The sequence below is a fragment of the Canis lupus genome, chromosome 27 (assembly GCF_048164855.1).
Source record: "Canis lupus baileyi chromosome 27, mCanLup2.hap1, whole genome shotgun sequence".
In the NCBI taxonomy this organism is placed as follows: Eukaryota; Metazoa; Chordata; class Mammalia; order Carnivora; family Canidae; genus Canis; species Canis lupus.
The window spans coordinates 25,816,328-25,833,069 of record NC_132864.1 but is presented as its reverse complement, the minus strand read 5'-3'; the positions used below and the strand labels follow the sequence as shown (position 1 = coordinate 25,833,069).

Sequence of the window (16,742 nt, the reverse complement as noted above, 5' to 3'; positions counted from 1 at the left end):
GTTCGAAACTTATTACCAAGCAATAGTTATTGACATAATGTGGTCAGAGTCCGGAAAGATACAGCCTGATAGGGGAATGGAAAAGGGACCCCGGGGGTAGACTCCACGCACATAAGCCCATCTAATATGCGACAGAGGTGGCATTGCCCCACAGTGGGTGAAACGGACTTCTCAAGAAATGATTCCAGGACAACGGTGGCCGGCAGTGGAAAAGGGGAGATCCAAAAGGAACTTAGACACGCTGGACACCAAAACCAGCTCCAGAGGGATTGAGAATTCACATGTGAAGAGCACAACTTGCAAATGTCCAGGGGGGTAAAAATATTGGAGAATATATTTGAGACCTGGGGTTAGAAAGAATTTCTTCAAGAAGACAGGGTAGGTACACACTATAAGGGAACAGACCGATGTTAGACGACATCAAAATGTAAAACCACGACATCAAAAGATACCGCATGCGAAGCGAAAGGAAGCTGCCCTGGGAAGTAGATACTCGGGCTACAGATGAGCAGCAAACGATTCCCATTTATCCAGAGAATGCCCGGGTCATCTCATTTCATCTCCACTGAGTCCAGATCAGGGAGGCCCTGTCCCCCCCCCGCCTTTTCCCCAAGTATAAGCATGGGGGCTCTGAGAGGTAAAATCACTTGTCTGAGGCCCGATCACAGGCCAGGCTCCGGAACAGCCATTAGAATCCAGGCCAACCGTGACGCCGAGTGATCAAACCAAGCAACTAATGAGCGGAGGGACCACGGAACACACACGGAACAGAAACGGGGGGCCAGGCCCTCTGTCTGGGACGGGGTGGGATTGCAGGGCTATTGGCTCTCCTGGCCGATCTAAGAAAACTGCCAGGCTCAAGGTGATAACATGCTACTATGGGAATGGCAGGGGACACATTTTTAAGGGCTGGAGCATCCCTCACACGCCCCCGGGGGGATGGTTCTCAGCAACCATGTACAAGAGAGCCAGGCTCTCATGGGGCACAGGTGGCTGCAAACCAGGCAAAGAAACAGAGGTTCAGAGAGGTTGGACAGTACGCCCAAGGTCACACGGCTAAGAAGCAACAGAGTTCTAAGTCTTCCTGAGGGTTCTGCTGTCCTACCCCAGCCCAGTCACTTCCTGGTTCTCCGTCTGTCTGTCTGTCTGTCTCTGTCTCGCACACACGCACCCAGAACCCAGGTCTCAGCTCCCACTGGAGATACAAGACAACACAACACACAAATTGCAAGTCACACTTTATTCACTCGCCAGGAGGTCTGGGGGGATCCTGGGCAGCAGACCAAGCCCCTGGGAAGGAGGGAAAGGGGGGCACTAGTTGGAGGGGTGGAAGGCACCCCGTTGGTGCCACTGCATGTCGCGGATGCGGCGCACGGACTGCACCTGGGGGTGGGGAGCCCCAAAGTCACCGCTGTCCTTGTAGTCTCCCTTCTCCAGCAGGTACTGCAGCCCACGATAGCCAGGGTACTGGTAACCGACCCACCTGCAGGCCAGACGGAGGACAGAGGAGAGGCAGGCGGGGGGAGGGGGGAAAGGGGGGAGAGAGAGAGAGAGTCCTTAAGCCATTAGGAAGGGGGGAGTTCCCAATCCTTTCTCACTTCCTGATTGTTGGGCAGGAACACCATCCTTCCGGCATCCAGCCTCTGCTTTCTTCCTTCTTTTGATGGGGAGCTCACTACCTCTTGAAGCAACTTTTGACTGAAGGCCTGATACTGGGATCAGAGGAAGGAATGATCTCAAGCCCATTGAAGCCTCGAATAAGACAGGTCTCTTAACTGCCTCTGTCTACCCTCCTCCTAACTCCATGCTTGGCTGCAAGGCCCAAGGAGAATAGGCTGGGTCCCGGGAGCCCTCTGTAATCCCTTTGTCATTTGAAGTCACCACCGTCTTGGGGGGGGGGGGGTCCTTCACTCTTTTGAGCGCCTAATGAAATTTACAGTTTCTTCCCCCCAGAATGTTACAAAGCCCTGCCCTACTGGGACCTGCTTGGCCAGACTTGGGGTCTTGCAGCTCTACCTCTTGGTCTTGGGTCCCTATATCTCGGCGCACTAGCCAGCCAGTCGAGAGTTTGTAGAGTCCCTCAAATGCACTAGGCTCCTCCAACCACAGGGCCTTTGCACGTGCTCTTATCTGTCTGACCTTCCTTCCTCTCTTTACACCTGCACTTCTACTCTTTCTCGGGATCTGAGTTCAAGAGTCCCTTTTTCAGGGACGAAGTCCAGATTTGAAAAAAAAAAAAAAAGGAAGTCCAGATTTGTGTGGATTCTTAAATTATTAACTCTTGACCCCAGCTAGACTTAGCTTTACCAAGCAGAAGCCAGGTCTCTAATCTCTCTTGACATGCTGAGCACCTAACACAATGCCTGGCATGTGGTGGCACTCAACAGATTGAAGAATGAATGAATGAATGAATAAATGATGAAGACCACAAACTCAGAACTTTGCACAGTATTTTAGGAGTTTGGTGAATTCCAGAATGCCAGTACGTGTTGGTAAATCAGCTCTCTTGAGGAAAAAGGGGTCTTGATTTGTAACATATTCCAATTTCTATGGTGCAAATAGTCCCACTATAGCAGATTTCAAGCTACTGAGGATTCAAAACCAGCTCACAGAAATTCTGAAAATTGAAGAATCAGCTCTTCCAAGCTGGCACAAGCAAGCTCCAAGCACCACTGCCTGTAGCCTGTCTGAGGATGCCCATAGAATTGAAGTTTTGCACAAGAAGGAATTCCCCGTGGGTGACGGCCAGAGTCATGTACCAGGGAAGTTTATTCAATGGGAAACGACACGTCCTCTTTCTAAACTCAGGAACTCATGCGGTAAAGCAGCAGCATGGGCTGGACTGCCTGCCACTCCCAGCTCCATTAAGACCACTCAAGTCACCTCCTACCCTTCTGCCTCCCACCCCTGCCCGGCCTCATCTGCACCCCACTAACGTTTACTGTCCTGCTCTTGGGGATTGAGGTTAAGGCCGAGCTTTGCCTCACTCCAGAGGTAGGGTGCTGCCCAAAAGGCAGCTCTGGACGGGACTGCAGGGGCTGAAAGCCAATTACAAGCTCACGATCTCCACGCCCACTTCCCATAAGGGAAGACTGAGGTCGCGGGTATACATGCTCTGCAGGGTCCAGGGCAGGGCAGGACCGGGCTCCTGGGGCAGGGCGACCCGGGGCTGGCTCTGCACTCACGTGCCACTCTGCACCCGCACCGACGACACCTTCTCCTGGTAGCCGTGGGCGTGGAAACTGGGCACGTCATCATCTATGATTTCCATCTTCTTCCCCGTGAAGTTGGGGTTTTCATAGAGGATGATCTTGTGCTCTTGGCTGTCCTGTTGGCAGGGAGCATGGAAAGTGGGTGTGGGAGAGGGGCCTGGGGTGAGCCTCCCCCACCCTGTCCAGATGCCCCACCGTTGAGATCAGCTCAATCCACCTACACACCTGCTACCCAGTACCCCCGCCACCGGAGTGTCTATAAACAACAGCAGTTAACCCTGGCTGTTTGTTGGGGTCCCACTGGGCTGTCTTCATATGACACTCCAGGCTCTACACTTACAGGCACATTCAATTCTGATATCTCATTTTCTCTCAGCTCCCTTTAAAAAAAAATTGGTCACAGTCTACACACACAGAGATGCAGGCTGGTGGGGCCCCAAACAGGCACCAGAGATATTTTGGCTTTTCTTCCTTGCCACATCTCTTCCCATATCCTGTTCCTATATTTTCTTAGTCATCCCCTTTAATCCTTTAAAGACCAGAGCCAATGGGGCCCCTGCATGGCTCAGTGGTTGAGCGTCTGCCTTTGGCTTGGGTCATGATCCCAGGGTCCTGGGATCGAATCCTATATTAGGTTCCCTACAGGGATCCTGCCTCTCCCTCTGCCTATGTCTCTACCTCTCTCTGTGTGTCTTAAATAAATAAATAAATAAATAAATAAATAAAATCTTTTTTTTTTTTTTTTTTTTTTTAAACAGAGCCAACATAGGAACCCAGCTCTATGGGAGGCTAAGTCCAGTGTTCTCCAATCTTCCATCAAGCTATGGGGAGAGTTAACCTGCCTTGGGGAGGTTTGGGAGCCTGGCCCGGTGCCCTCCCTAAGAGTTCACATTCTAGTAAGAATCGGGGTCAGAGAAGAACCACAGGTCCTGCCGGCATGAGTTATGAACAAGAACTAACCCACCTTTGCCTCCACACCCAGTCCCAAAATTCCTTTTCATATTTAGGATGGCTGCCATCCGTTGAGCTACTGCTCTGTGGTAGCTTCCAACCCTGGGGAGCACGGTCCGCACACAGAATGGAATGTGAACGGCACCCACCCCAGAGCATTTTGAGATTTTGTGAATGGAGCCCCCCTTGGGGTTGTGCAATGTGGCAACCCTTAGGCTGAGCATGTGGGAATCTCAGGGCAGTTAGATACAAATATCTCCATTTAACAGATGGGGAAACTGAGGCTTGGGGAGGTGAATGACTTATGCTAGGTCACAGAGCCGGGAAGTGTGCCCTGCCCATCAGAAGGGTCACAGGGCTGGAGGTGAAGGCTCCTTCCTGCTCCCTAGAGCCCCAGCTCCAAGGTGGCAAAGAGAGGAAGAAGCAAGAAGCGACAGGAGGCTCACCACTTTGATGGGTCTCAGGGAGCTGAGGGAGTCAGTCCTCCGACTGCTGGTCCACGAGTCCCAGCGGGGGTACTCGCCCTTCTCGAACACAAACTGCTCTCCCTTGCAGTTGGCTTGTTCGTAGCCCACCCAGCTGCAGTGGAGACAGAGTGAGGGCGGGTCAGGCCACCCCCGGCTTCCCCTGGCGGGACCCTGGCTAGTTGCTCAAGCCGCCGGGGCTCGCACTCGCCTGGCTCAGCCATCAAAATCCAGACACCGCCAAGGCGAGAGTAGCGTCACCTCAGTTATCCAGAACTCAACTTTGAACAATCAACAATCATTAGCAAAAATATCAAAAGTTCAATTTCTAGAAAGAAAGCAGAGGAGGGTCAAGTCTGTTTGAGAAAGTCTCCCATCCAAATGGTAAAATGAAAAGGCAACTGAGAATCAGATACGGTGCTTAAATGGTCAAAACTTCACTTGTCCAGGAAGAGGTGCTCCCGGGAGCACCAGGAGCCCAGAGCGTGTCGGACAAGGGAGGCCGGCAGGGCCGTGTTCCCCACGCCAGCAGACTCTGACTTGAGCGGCGTCATTGCACTCTGCAGGATTCCCTGAGAACCTTGAGTTGTGGGATGGGTCACCCAGGACCCCCAACCCCACCAGGACCCCTGACCTCTTGGGAGGGGTCACCGGGGGCCACCCCTGATTCCTGAGGCTCTTTCAAGGAGGAGCAGTCAGGGAACCACAAGGACAGGCGCCTGCAGGCTGTGCTTGGCTTTGTGACCTGAGCGGGGCAGTCACGTCCTACCAGCCACCTCCCCTTCTCTCTGAGGTCAGGTACCAAGGCTGCTGGCCCCCAAATATGCCAATGAGATCCAGTATGGGCAGGATTGGGGGAGCGGCCAGTGAATGCAGAGCTGGGACATCTGGCTTCAAACCTCATAGGAGAGTGAGGACACTCCTGGAGCCAGAGACTGGCAGCTCTAGAAAAGTCCATGCAAGCCACTGTCCATCTCCCTGCCTCCAGGGAGTGGCTGGCCTTGGTGTCAGGCTTTTTCCACAGAGGAAGAAGGCCAAGGCTCAGAGAGAGAAGTTCCTGGTCCAATGTGACACAGCCTCGAAGTGGTGGCATCTGGATCTGAGCCCAGCTCAATCTGACCCCAGAGCACAAAGTCTTTCCACAGGCTGCCAGCCACCAAATCGCATGGTCCGGCGGCACAATGAGGGCAGGTCCCCGCCAGCTTTACAGCCCACTTGCCTCACCCTGGGGCCCCCAACCAGGCGAGCCCCCCACCCCCCACCCCAGGTAGGTACGTACGGTCCAGCCTGCACCAGGACAGAGCCTGCCTTCTCCACGCCAGTCTCCTTCAGGTTGGGGCAGGGCCCACTGAGCTCATGCGAGTGGCCCTGGAAGTTCTCCTGCTCAAAGATGATGATCTGCAACAGGAGGACAGGGTCGCCCGTCATGATGGGGAGGAGCGAAGCGAGGCACTGGCGCGGGGGAGGGGGCCCGGACTCCAACCTCGGGAGCCACAGACCCATAAACCGAGTCGGTCCTGGCTCTGCCACCAACCAGCTGTGACACCCTGAGCCAGTACTTCCCCTCGCTGAGCCTCCGTCGCTCCGTTGGGAAAATGGGAAATGAGGGAACCACCTCGTGGGATGGCTGGAAGGATTCGGAGAAGCAGACCCTTAGCACACAGCGCCGCCTCTGTGCATGCCAGGCGTGCTCCCGTGGATTCAGGGGCATCCCACACCCCCTGGGACACACAGGGGCGGAGCTGAAGTTGGGGTCCAGGTTCACCGGGTGCGTCTCCACCAGGGCAGCACTTTGCAGACTCGCAGGCCCGCAAAGCACCTGGGCCCTCGATGAAACGCGGTTTCTGAGACAGCACGTCTCAGGGCGCGGCCCCAGATGCTGCAGCTCTCCCCAGCTCACGGGCGACGTCGGGCTTCTCTTGCTCCTAGAGAGCCTGTGGGCACCCCCTGACCCCATCTCAGCCCAAGGCTAGCATCCCCGGCATGGGCTCTGCAGGCCCCTTCTGACCTCCACCAGGGTACTTCCGAGGGGGCTTCACCCTCTTTGTCTCACCTGGCGCTCTCAGCAGTCCAGGGCGGGGAGCCAGCAGGATCCCCATTGGGGAGGCTGAAGGGGCCCCCCCAAGGCCTCACAGCCGAGGGCTAACCCAGAGGTCAGCTGCCACTTTTCCTGATTCCCGAGCACATTTCAGGGCAGGGGTTCCACGGCCGCGCCTCCCCGGGGAGCTGCCCCGGGTGAAGAGGTGGGCTCGGGGCACCGCACAATCCACACGGTCAGCACTGGCTGCGTCAACATGGCCCTGTCTCCCAGGCCGGGGATTAGCTAGATAAAGGCAGGGCGGGGAGGCCCAGAGGGGCTCAGGGACAAATTCCATGGGCTCAGTCCAGCCTTTGTGGTCACTGACTCGACCACAGGAGGGTCAGGACATGTGAGCTCTGATGCCACCCCTGTTGCATCCAGCTGCACAACTCTCGGAAGCAACCTGGTCGCTTGGAGCCTCAGCTTGCCCATCTGAAAAATGGGGGGGGGGGGCGTGTCGTGCCTATCATGCAGGGTACTGAGAAGGCTCAGGAATAGGGATGTTAGGGACTCGTTTGTTATCACCCTGGCCTGGGAGAGGAGCTCTAGCAGCCGGGGAAGGACAGGGAAAGTCAGCCCCTCCACCTATTCGAGAAGCTTCGGAGGGCCCAGAAGCTCGGTATTGTTATTACTGCTATTGTTATTTATCAGCGCATGGGTGCTAACATTTTACACAATATCTAATCCTTTTAACGTGGGCTATTGGACGCCGCAGCCTTTAGCTCCCTATGTCTGTGGAACGTGCTCGACCAGGCCAAGTGAAGATGCGCTCATGGAAGAGACACCTTGGATTTTGAAGATTTAGAACATGAAGGAAACAATGAAAAAGAGCTTACTCATAATTTGTCTATCGATTATAGGTGGGGATATACTGGGTTTGATAAACTAGAACACAGAAGTTAATTTCTCCTGTTTCTTTGTACTTTTTTTTTTTTTTAAATCGTGGCTGCTAGGACATGTTAAATTGCCGACGTGCCTGGCTTTCTGTGTCTCTGGGACGGCAGGGCTCTGAACACGTTGCCAAGGCCTTCCTGCTGGTCCTCGGGCTCTCACAGCTTGCTCCCACCTCTGGGCTTTGCACGCTGGGCCCTCTGCCTGGAATATTCTCCTCTGCCCCCATCTGACTCACGTGGCTGGTGACCCGGCTCTCTGCTCCCATGCCACCTCCCTCAGAGTGGCCTCCCTGACTACCTCAGCTACCACCTTCTTTCCTCATTTATCCCAACTCTTTGCACCCCTTACCCCGCTTCATGTTTCCTGAAACACTTCCCACTGCTTGAAGTCCTAGATTTGTTTGTGCTCTGTCTCTCCCCTAGAAAGTCAAAATGGGATCAGTGGGTTGGGGGCTGCAGTGGCTCAAGCCTCCCAGGCTGGGGAGGCCCCACATTGGACCAAAGGGCAGGGTCAGGGTGGACCCTGTGCCCAGGGCCTCTGAAACAGAGGGCCCCCTGAGGGAGCCAGGCACAGGCAGCCAGGTGGATGGTTGCTGGTAGAGGTTTGGGTACAGATTGGGTATAATGAACCCCCGGCCGTTGGGCTAGGCTCCCCCCAGGATCCTAGGAGGGCGGGGAGGATGAGGAAGCAATGCGGGCAGTAATAGCTGGTGTTAGGTGGACACACCACATGCTGGGCTGAGCTGGTTTCCATCGCCTCTTCACACCCACCCTGCACCGTGAATCCAGTTCTCCCCATTGAGGCTCAGAGAAGTCAAGTGACTGGCTCGGGACACACAGCAGGTCGGGAATCCCACCTCGCCTCCCGTTCATAAGACCCCTCTCACACCTAGACTCAGGGTCTGCCCCAGTCCTGGGAACCCCGCCATGATCATTGGGGTGCAGGGTAAGGCAGAGACACAAGTCACCAAAGCTGGAAACTGGTGTCAGGAACCTTGGCGTGCCGGTCGTGGGCCAGGAAGGGGCCTTCAGAATCAGTGCCCCCGGGTGCAACTGGGGGAGGCTGAATCCCAGAGAGGGCCGGGGCAGAGAAGGGAAACTGAGTCTGAGAGGGAAGCTCTGCTTGCACCTTTGGGCCCCCCTGCCCACGGTACCCACCTTGGGGTTGAGGGGCTGTGGCTTGCCCGCTTGAGTCTGGTGGTCCGAGGCCATGGTGGGTGGTCCTGTGCAGGAATGACCTGGAAGACATGTGGGAAGCAGCCGTGAGGACGTGTCTGGGTCCCCGGCTCTCTCACCCGGGGGCCTCAGGGCCGCCCCACTCTGGCCCTGGTCTGGGTGTCCCCCATCTCGGCTCGTCCGCAGGCGGTGGTGTGAACTCCCATCCTTTGCTTCATTTCTTTGTGTCCAGGCCAGCTCCGGAGAGGGAAACGGGGTCGGCTAAGGAGTGGTGAAGCACTAGAGCTCCCGCGGGGTGCAGGTGGGTCCCCAGCACTCAGCCCTGACAAGCGGAGCAGAATGTGGACCCACGGGTATCATGGGCATTTCCTGATGGAGAGAAAACGTGGGCCACAGCACCCACGCACTGGCCATGCTTGGCCGTGTGGTGGCTCCCCCTTGGGGTCTCTCGAAGTCCCCCGAGCCCCCGCCTCTCTCCCCACCTGCCTCCCCCCACCCCAGCCCTGTACCCAGAAGTTCCTCTCTGCCGTCGGCCTCCCCTCCCCATTAGTGAGCACACCCGTGATGGAGCTCAGGCTACAAGAGAACAAGGAAGTGAGCGTGATGGCAGAAGCCCAGGCACCGTCGTAGGCAGCAGCAGAGAACTTTCCTCAGCTGCTGAGAACCTCAGAAAAGTCTGGAAAGTTGGCACTGTCTTCTGTCCCGCAGGAGGGGCGGTGAGCCAGCCTACAGGTTCCCAGGAAGGACGGGAGGCCTGAGCTCCTTCTCCAGAGAAAACGTCCGGCTTCCGGAAGCCCCTTCCACACTAGAGGCCGGGCTGGGCCATCCCTCAGAAAGAAGAAATTCGGGGCGCCTGGGGGGCTCAGCAGTTGAGCGTCTGCCTTCGGCCCAGGGCGTGATCCCAGGGTCCTGGGATCGAGTCCCGCACTGGGCGCCCTGCAGGGAGCCTGCATCTCCCCCTGCCTATGTCTCTGCCTCTCTCTGTGTCTCTCATGAATAAATACATAAAATCTTAAAGAAAAGAAAGAAGGAAGAGATTCAGATAAGCAGCTGGGTGACCAAACCTGCTCTGCTCTCCTACAGAACCTGCCCGTGGAGCCTGTCGCAGGGTCAGAGGCCCGGCGGGCAGCCCTGGTTGTCCTCCTTCTCATGCTAAAGCCTAAGCTTGGTTGGTTCACCGTGGGAGCCTTGTCCACTGGCATTGGGGCCCGGGTGGGTCAGCCTCTCTGTGCCTCAGTTTCCTGTTCTGCCACATGGGAACCGTCATGGCACCTGACGAAATCTAAGAACGGTTGGTGACAATTTGATTCCATGATGCAGGAAAACTGCAAGCGCTTGGCTGCGGCCCTGGAAGCCACCCGGCACTCTGTCCGTGGCAGCCGTGACGGCACGATTCGGGTTAATTCCACCAAGCTGCAGCGCCCCTGAACTCACCTGTTGCTGGGAGCGCCCCGAGAGCCCCGGCGGCTTCCTAGCCACCAACGCTCCCCAAGGCTGGACATGGAGCCGGCGCCCTGGGAACGTGGCTACGGGAAGAGCCGGCTCGCCACCCTGGAAAGGATGCTGAGCCTTCAGGGGTGTGATTCCCTTTGCTGACAAACCCCTGGATGCTCCTCCCTTGTCGCCCGCAAAACGAGGATGCTGATGCACTGGGTCATATTCATAGAGAGCGTTGCCCGGGTCTGCATCACATGCCAGGTGCCACGCTGGACCACCCGCCTACATTATCTCTAAGCCCCGCAGCCAAGGAGGTTTTATGACCCATCTCCCCATTTAACAGAAGAGAAAACTGAGGCATAGATCCTAGAAGTCTTTGCCCGAGGTCCCCGTGTCAGAAGGGGGTGGCATCTGGATTCGAACCCAGGCCTCCCACGCTTTCCATCAGGGACAAAGCTGAGCGAAAAAGGCAAGGCAAGCAAGAGAGGCATTCTTACCAGTGACACCAGCCCCCGAGAGTGCCCGTGAAGCCCAGCCGGCGGGAGGTGGCATTTATACCTTCCCCAGGAGTGTCGGCGCCAAGACGGGTGATCGCTTGCGTCCCCACAGAAAGCGGGACGAGAATGCTGGATTAAGCCCACACCAAAGCCCAGGTCAGCAAATGCCCGCAGACATTGTGTCTCTGCACAATAATGTCATTAGCTTTTGGATTCGGCCGCGCCAGGGTGGTCAGGCGGCTGGGCAAGGGGATGCCCACTTTGCATGCATCAGCCGTCCGGCTGCCAGGACCGGGGGCATGCTGGGTTCACTGGTGTGATCAGTCGAGCCCTGGGGGAAGGCAGACAGAGGCAAATCTCAGTGGCCCTGGGAAAAAAACAAGGAGAGGAGGGTGGCTTGCCAGGGATCGGCATCCGTCCATCCATCCATCCATTCGACAAATATTTATCAGGCGTCTATTTGGTGCCAAACTCTGTTCCAGGGGGTAGTGTCAGGGAGGGGATCCACTCTAGTCTAAACTGTCCAGGAGAGCTCCCAGGAAGAGACAGAGTCCTTAGGGATGGGGACAAGTCAGCCTGGGAAACCAGGCTGGGAAGAGAGTCCCAACCAGAAAGGGACCGTGTGTGGGAGCTGGTGTGTTATTTAAAGACATGAAAGCAGGTTAGTATAGCTAAAGTATGGCTAGGCGGCCAGGGCCCGATCCTGCAGGCCGGGGAGGGCGAACTTCCCCCTGAGGACCCTGGCCGGCGCTGCTGTTCTTAGATGGGTGCTCTCAAGCCCGGAGACCCCTGAGGCTTGGAGAAACCTCACAGATCCCTGCTGCCAGCTCCAGCACCGCCCCACGGGCGCCTGGCCTTGATTTATTCACATTTCCTCTCTGTGTTTGTCTTTCTTGAAGCCAGGCTGGGTCTTGACAAAAAATCCAAGGTCAGGCAGGAGAGGGGGACCAACACCAGGGCTCGAAAAACAGGTTCCAGGGAGACTTGCTCTCCCTGACTTTCCATGCTCTCAACACACACACACACACACACACACACACACACACACACACACGCTCAGCCATGCTGCTTATGTCCGTAGTACTTTTTACCACCTGACATGACGTTACTCATTTATTTGCCTACCATCCTTCTTTTTTTAAAAAAGAAAAAAAAAGATTTTATTTATTTATTCATGAGAGCCACAGAGAGAGAGGCAGAGACACAGGGAGAGAGAGAAGCAGGTTCCCCGCGGGGAGCTCGATGTGGGACTCAATCCCAGAACCCTGAGGTTACGCCCTGAGCCAAAGGCAAGACACTCAACCACTGAGCCACGCAGGCACCCTTACCATCTTTCCAATTAGAAGGTCAGCATCACTGAGGGGGAGCCACTGCCTGCCTGGTTTACCCTGGTGCCCTCAGAGTCCAGCACCTGACCTAGAGTCAGGACTTTCTTGGTTTTCTAGGGCAGCCAGAACAAAGAACTGAGACTGAGTGGCTTAAGACAACAGAAATTCAAGGTGCAAAATAGTGCAGCCTCTATGGAAGCAGCATGGTGGTCCTCAAAAAAATTATCAGTAAAATTTCCCTATCACTCAGCAATTCTACTCGCAGAGATAGAGCCCAAAAGAATTGAAACCAGAACCTCAAAGGGATACTTGGATGCCCATGTTCTAGCACCATTATTCACAGTAGCCAAAACGTGGGAACAACCCAAATGCTCATAGACAAATGAATGGATAAACAAAATGCACCCATAAAATGGAATATAATTCAGCCTTAAAAAGGGAGGGAATTCTGACCCATGCAAATAGGATGGATGAGCCTCGAGGACATGCTGCTAAAGTGAAATAAGCCAGTCACAAAATCCAAATGCTGTATGATGCCACTTACGTGAGATTCCGGGAGTAGCTAGATGTATAGAGATAAGAAGTTGAATGGCGGGTGCCAGGGCCTAGGGCAGGGAGGAACGGGCCATTGATGTTTCATGGGCCCAGACTTTCAGTTTGAGAAGCTGAGAACGTTCTGGAGAGGGATGGTGATGCTGGTTGCCCAACAGCGTGAATGTACTTAAGGCTGCTGAACTGCACACTTAAGATGGTTAAAATAGTAAATCCAATGTTTTGTAGCATATTTTACCACCATCAAAATTATGTCCAAAAAAGCCCGTCCCCCAGAAATGTATTGTCCCACAGTTGTGGAGGCCAGAAATCTGAGATCAAGCAGGGCTCTGTGCCCATGGAAGGATCTAGTGGGGGGATCTCAAAGCCCTTGGCCTTCGGTGTGTCCTGAGCCCTCTATGTGCTCTCCTAGGCAATGAGCTCCATCAGAGCTGGGTTCAGTCCTTGTGCAGGCCCTGGCGTCCCAGTGTCCGCCTAGACCCCCCACACATTAGGTGCTCAGAGGTATTTATTGACTGGTTGAATTAATTAGTGAATAAGAAATAAAAAGATGAGGGAAGGTGTCTTAGTTTGGGCTTTCTCGGAAGCAGACGCTAAGACAAGAGGTCAGGTGCAGGTAGTTTATTTGAGAAGTGATCCCAGGAAGGTCGGCAGGGAATCAGAGGCAGCCAACAGGGTGTATCAGTGAGCAGCAGGTTATCACTGGGTTTTCTTGAAATTATGTGAGGTCACGTGATCCTTTCTGGCCAATGGATTCTGAGAAGTCTCAGATATCTGGTCATTTTATTGCGGGTGCCGGACATTCCAGTGCTTTCTCTTCCATTGCCCTGAGATGCATCGTTGCAAGAGGGTGGAGCCTCCATCAGCCCGGGTTCATGAATCAGTGGGTGAAGAAAACCAGCATTAGACCGACATTAGAAATGTGGCATGGGGTGAGAAATAAACCACCAAGACTTGGGGGCTGTTTGTTACTCACCATCGCCTGACTGATATACACGCACAGAGAGCCTGAACCTTCCTCTCTGCCTTGCTGCAAAGAGTATAGGCCTTAGGATCCCCGGACACAGTTTACTCCCGAGACACACAGGAGCCAGGGCTAGAAGAACCTCTGAGACCTTCAAGATGAAAAGTTCCAACAACACTCCCTTCTCATGACAATTACTCTGCGGCAGCCCCTTCACTTTCCTGGATTAAAACTGATCGGATAATCCACCTACATACATGCTTTCAAATAAATTAACTGTAAAACACCCTATGACATAAAGGAATCGTAAAATGAAATGTGTAATAATCTGTATTTTAATATGAAATATTGAAAAATTGGACATAGGTATTATATCAGATGAAGTAAAAAAAGGAATTTGAGGGTTTTTTAAAAAATATTTTATTTATTTATGAGAGATACACACACACACACACACACACACACACACACAGAGGCAAAGACACAGGCAGGGCCCAATGCAGGACACGATCCCAGGACCCCAGGACCCCGAGATCACGACCTGAGCCAAAGGCAGACGCTTAACCACTGAGCCACCCAAGTGCCCCGGAATTTGAGGTGTTTGTGCTACTTATCATAGACAAGGTTAGATAAGGTTATATTGAACTGAACATGCATTTGACATGTTCACATGTCCATGAAGAATCATGTTGAACATAATGCAGCCGCACATGCACACTGGCCCAGCAGTGATTTATCAGTGATGCCAACTCCACGGGCAACATTGCCACGGGCCCTGTGATTTTACAAAATGGGAAAGAATGGCTGGGGAAGTTCCCGCCTGAGGATGGGGAGCTGGGGTCCCTGCGTGCCGATTTCCTGTTAGCCACTGGATGGGTCATCGGATGAGTTGTGGCACCCACTGGGTGTTCATTCCCCAGAGTTCCCACTGCCCTGGGCACACCAACATTGTAAGTTCTAAGGGCCACAGGGAAGCACACGGCATCTGCTGCCATCGGGGCAGACTAAGGGCTGGAGGAGGAGCTGCTGGCCGCAGGACGTGGCAAGAAGACCCCAAGAGAACCAGGAGTGGCAGACGCATTCGCTGGGGCGCACCAAGGCTGGGGCCCCAGGACGATGCCCACAGAGCCTGCTGCCCAGCTCCCGAGAGTCCATGGGCTCTAGTCCTACCTCCATGAGCCCTGCTCATCCCCGGGCCCCCTTTTGCCCCTGAAGCCTTGCTGCGGCCTGGTTGCCTTATGTCCTTGTTTGCACTGACGTCCTTAGGACAAACCCCATTGCTGAGTACTTGGGAAGTCCCTGCTCCACATAACCATGGAGCCCGTCTCCACGGTCACAATTTTTGACGATGGTGAGGCGGAGGGCGAACGCTCAGCCTAGTAGCTCCTCCGTTTTACCCGGCGTTCTCAGCCCTTCCTGCAAATTAAATTTGTATCGATACAACAACCTGTGAGACAGGTGGTGTGATTAGCCCCAGCCATGGAGGAGAACACCGAGGCACAGAGAGGCTAAGCAATTTGCCCAAAGGCACACAGCAAGTGGCAGAGCCTGGAAAGGAACCCAAGTGGTGTGGATCGAAAGCCCCACTCGGCCATTCTGCTTTTCACCGTTAGACGACGCTGCCTCTCGATTAAACCGGTAAATGGGTAAAGTGCTTTCGTGACCCTCACCCTCCTGTCACCGAGAGGTACTCTTACTTTACTATTCCTCTCAGGCCCTGTCCCTGCAGAAGCTAGAATTTGAGTCTGGGTTGGAGCTAAGAGTGGCCTTTTGGAGTCAGACAGGCCCAGGGTCAGATCTCAGCTCTGCACCTCCCAGGCTGTGTGACCCCCGCCATCAGCAATCCCTCTCTGAGCTTCCCGGGCCGTTAGGAGGATTGAATGCAGACAGCAAGCCCTCCCTGACCCAGACCGTTGGTTAGTGTGGGTCTGAGGCTTTGGATAGTCCTCAGACACCAGTGACCTCCTGCGCCCCCCTGGATCTGCAGTCCCCCCACCTCTAGAGTCAGCCCAGCTGCGGACCCCGAGGCTCAATGGGGGCCAGGAAGCAGGGACCCTCTGGCGCAGCACCGAGTTGGCCTCCCTGCAATCCCTCCTCTGACCCCGTCACCCAGGAGCCAGTCGTGGTCTAGCCAGGACCAGGCGCAGACAGCCCCTGGCCCAATGTCCAGAACACAGTAGGTGCCCATTTAAAAGTGGCTGTGGCAGCACGAGAGGCTTTAGTTTAGCCAACCACAGTGTGGACAGCCAGCGGGCCGGGTGGGGCGGTGGGGGGTGTGATGAGCTTGGGAGGCAGCCGTGAACTTGAGTCCTGATCCCGCCACTCCAAAGCTCTGGCACTCGGGGCATCTGCTTAGGGCTCTGGGCCTCAGCTGCTCTCCGCACACGGGGCTCAGTGTCACCAGTTAGCAGATTAGAGGTGACCCCGTAGAGCACCCAGTTGTGTACTCTGCACACTGTGGGGACGACCGGGTGGCTTTTATGAGTATTGTTGCTACTGTTGGTTTTTTCTCTGCTATGTGTGCCTGCCCCTGCTGGACACGTCATAGTGTGCGGGGCTCAGGAGCCCATGTTCCAGAGTCAGCTCTCAGAGCGCAGACCTCAGCTCGAGCGCTTCTGGTTGTGCGGCCCCGGGAAGCTGATGCTGCCTCTCTGAGCCTCCGGCTCCTCATCTGTGAAATGGGATGAACTGTGCCTGCCTTCCAGGTGCTGGGTGGCTCAGTGGTGAGCGTCTGCCTTCGGCTCAGGTCATGATCCTGGGGTCCCGGGATCGAGTCCCACATCGGGCTCCCTGCAGGGAGCCTGCTTCTCCCTCTGCCTGTGTCTCTGCCTCTCTCTGTGTCTCTCATGAATAAATAAATAAAATCTTAGAAAAAACAACAACTGTGCCTGCCATCCAAGGTCATCTTTGGGTTCAGGGACCCAGGTGATGTCCAAACAGCCCTAGCACTGGGTCTAGCATTCAGAAAGGACTAGTTTACAAAGCAAAACAAGGTCTCTGTGAGAGGGACGAGGGGGTGGGTCTTGGGGGCGGCGGGTGGGGAGATGGGAGGAGTGGGGGTGCTGCCATCCTTTCAGGGGGTGGGGTGGGTGCTGGGTGCCCCTCTCCCTCCACCCTGAGCCTGACGCCCCACCCAGCTCTCCTACACACTGATGTAAAAATAATTCAAGGTGATTTCTGGGCTGTGC

The 16,742-nt window shown here is 54.9% G+C and overlaps 1 protein-coding gene across 1 annotated transcript; it reads right to left on the bottom strand.

The window, feature by feature from the left end:
* Nucleotides 1-1,314: 1,314 nt before the first annotated feature.
* On the bottom strand, nucleotides 1,315-8,812 carry CRYBB2 (crystallin beta B2). Its single transcript, XM_072801927.1, has 5 exons — nucleotides 8,759-8,812; nucleotides 5,907-6,025; nucleotides 4,610-4,742; nucleotides 3,186-3,328; nucleotides 1,315-1,483 (listed from the first exon to the last, which is right to left on the bottom strand). The coding sequence occupies exons 1-5, from the start codon at nucleotides 8,810-8,812 to the stop codon at nucleotides 1,315-1,317; spliced, it is 618 nt and encodes a 205-aa protein (XP_072658028.1).
* Between the last annotated feature and the right edge of the window lie 7,930 nt (nucleotides 8,813-16,742).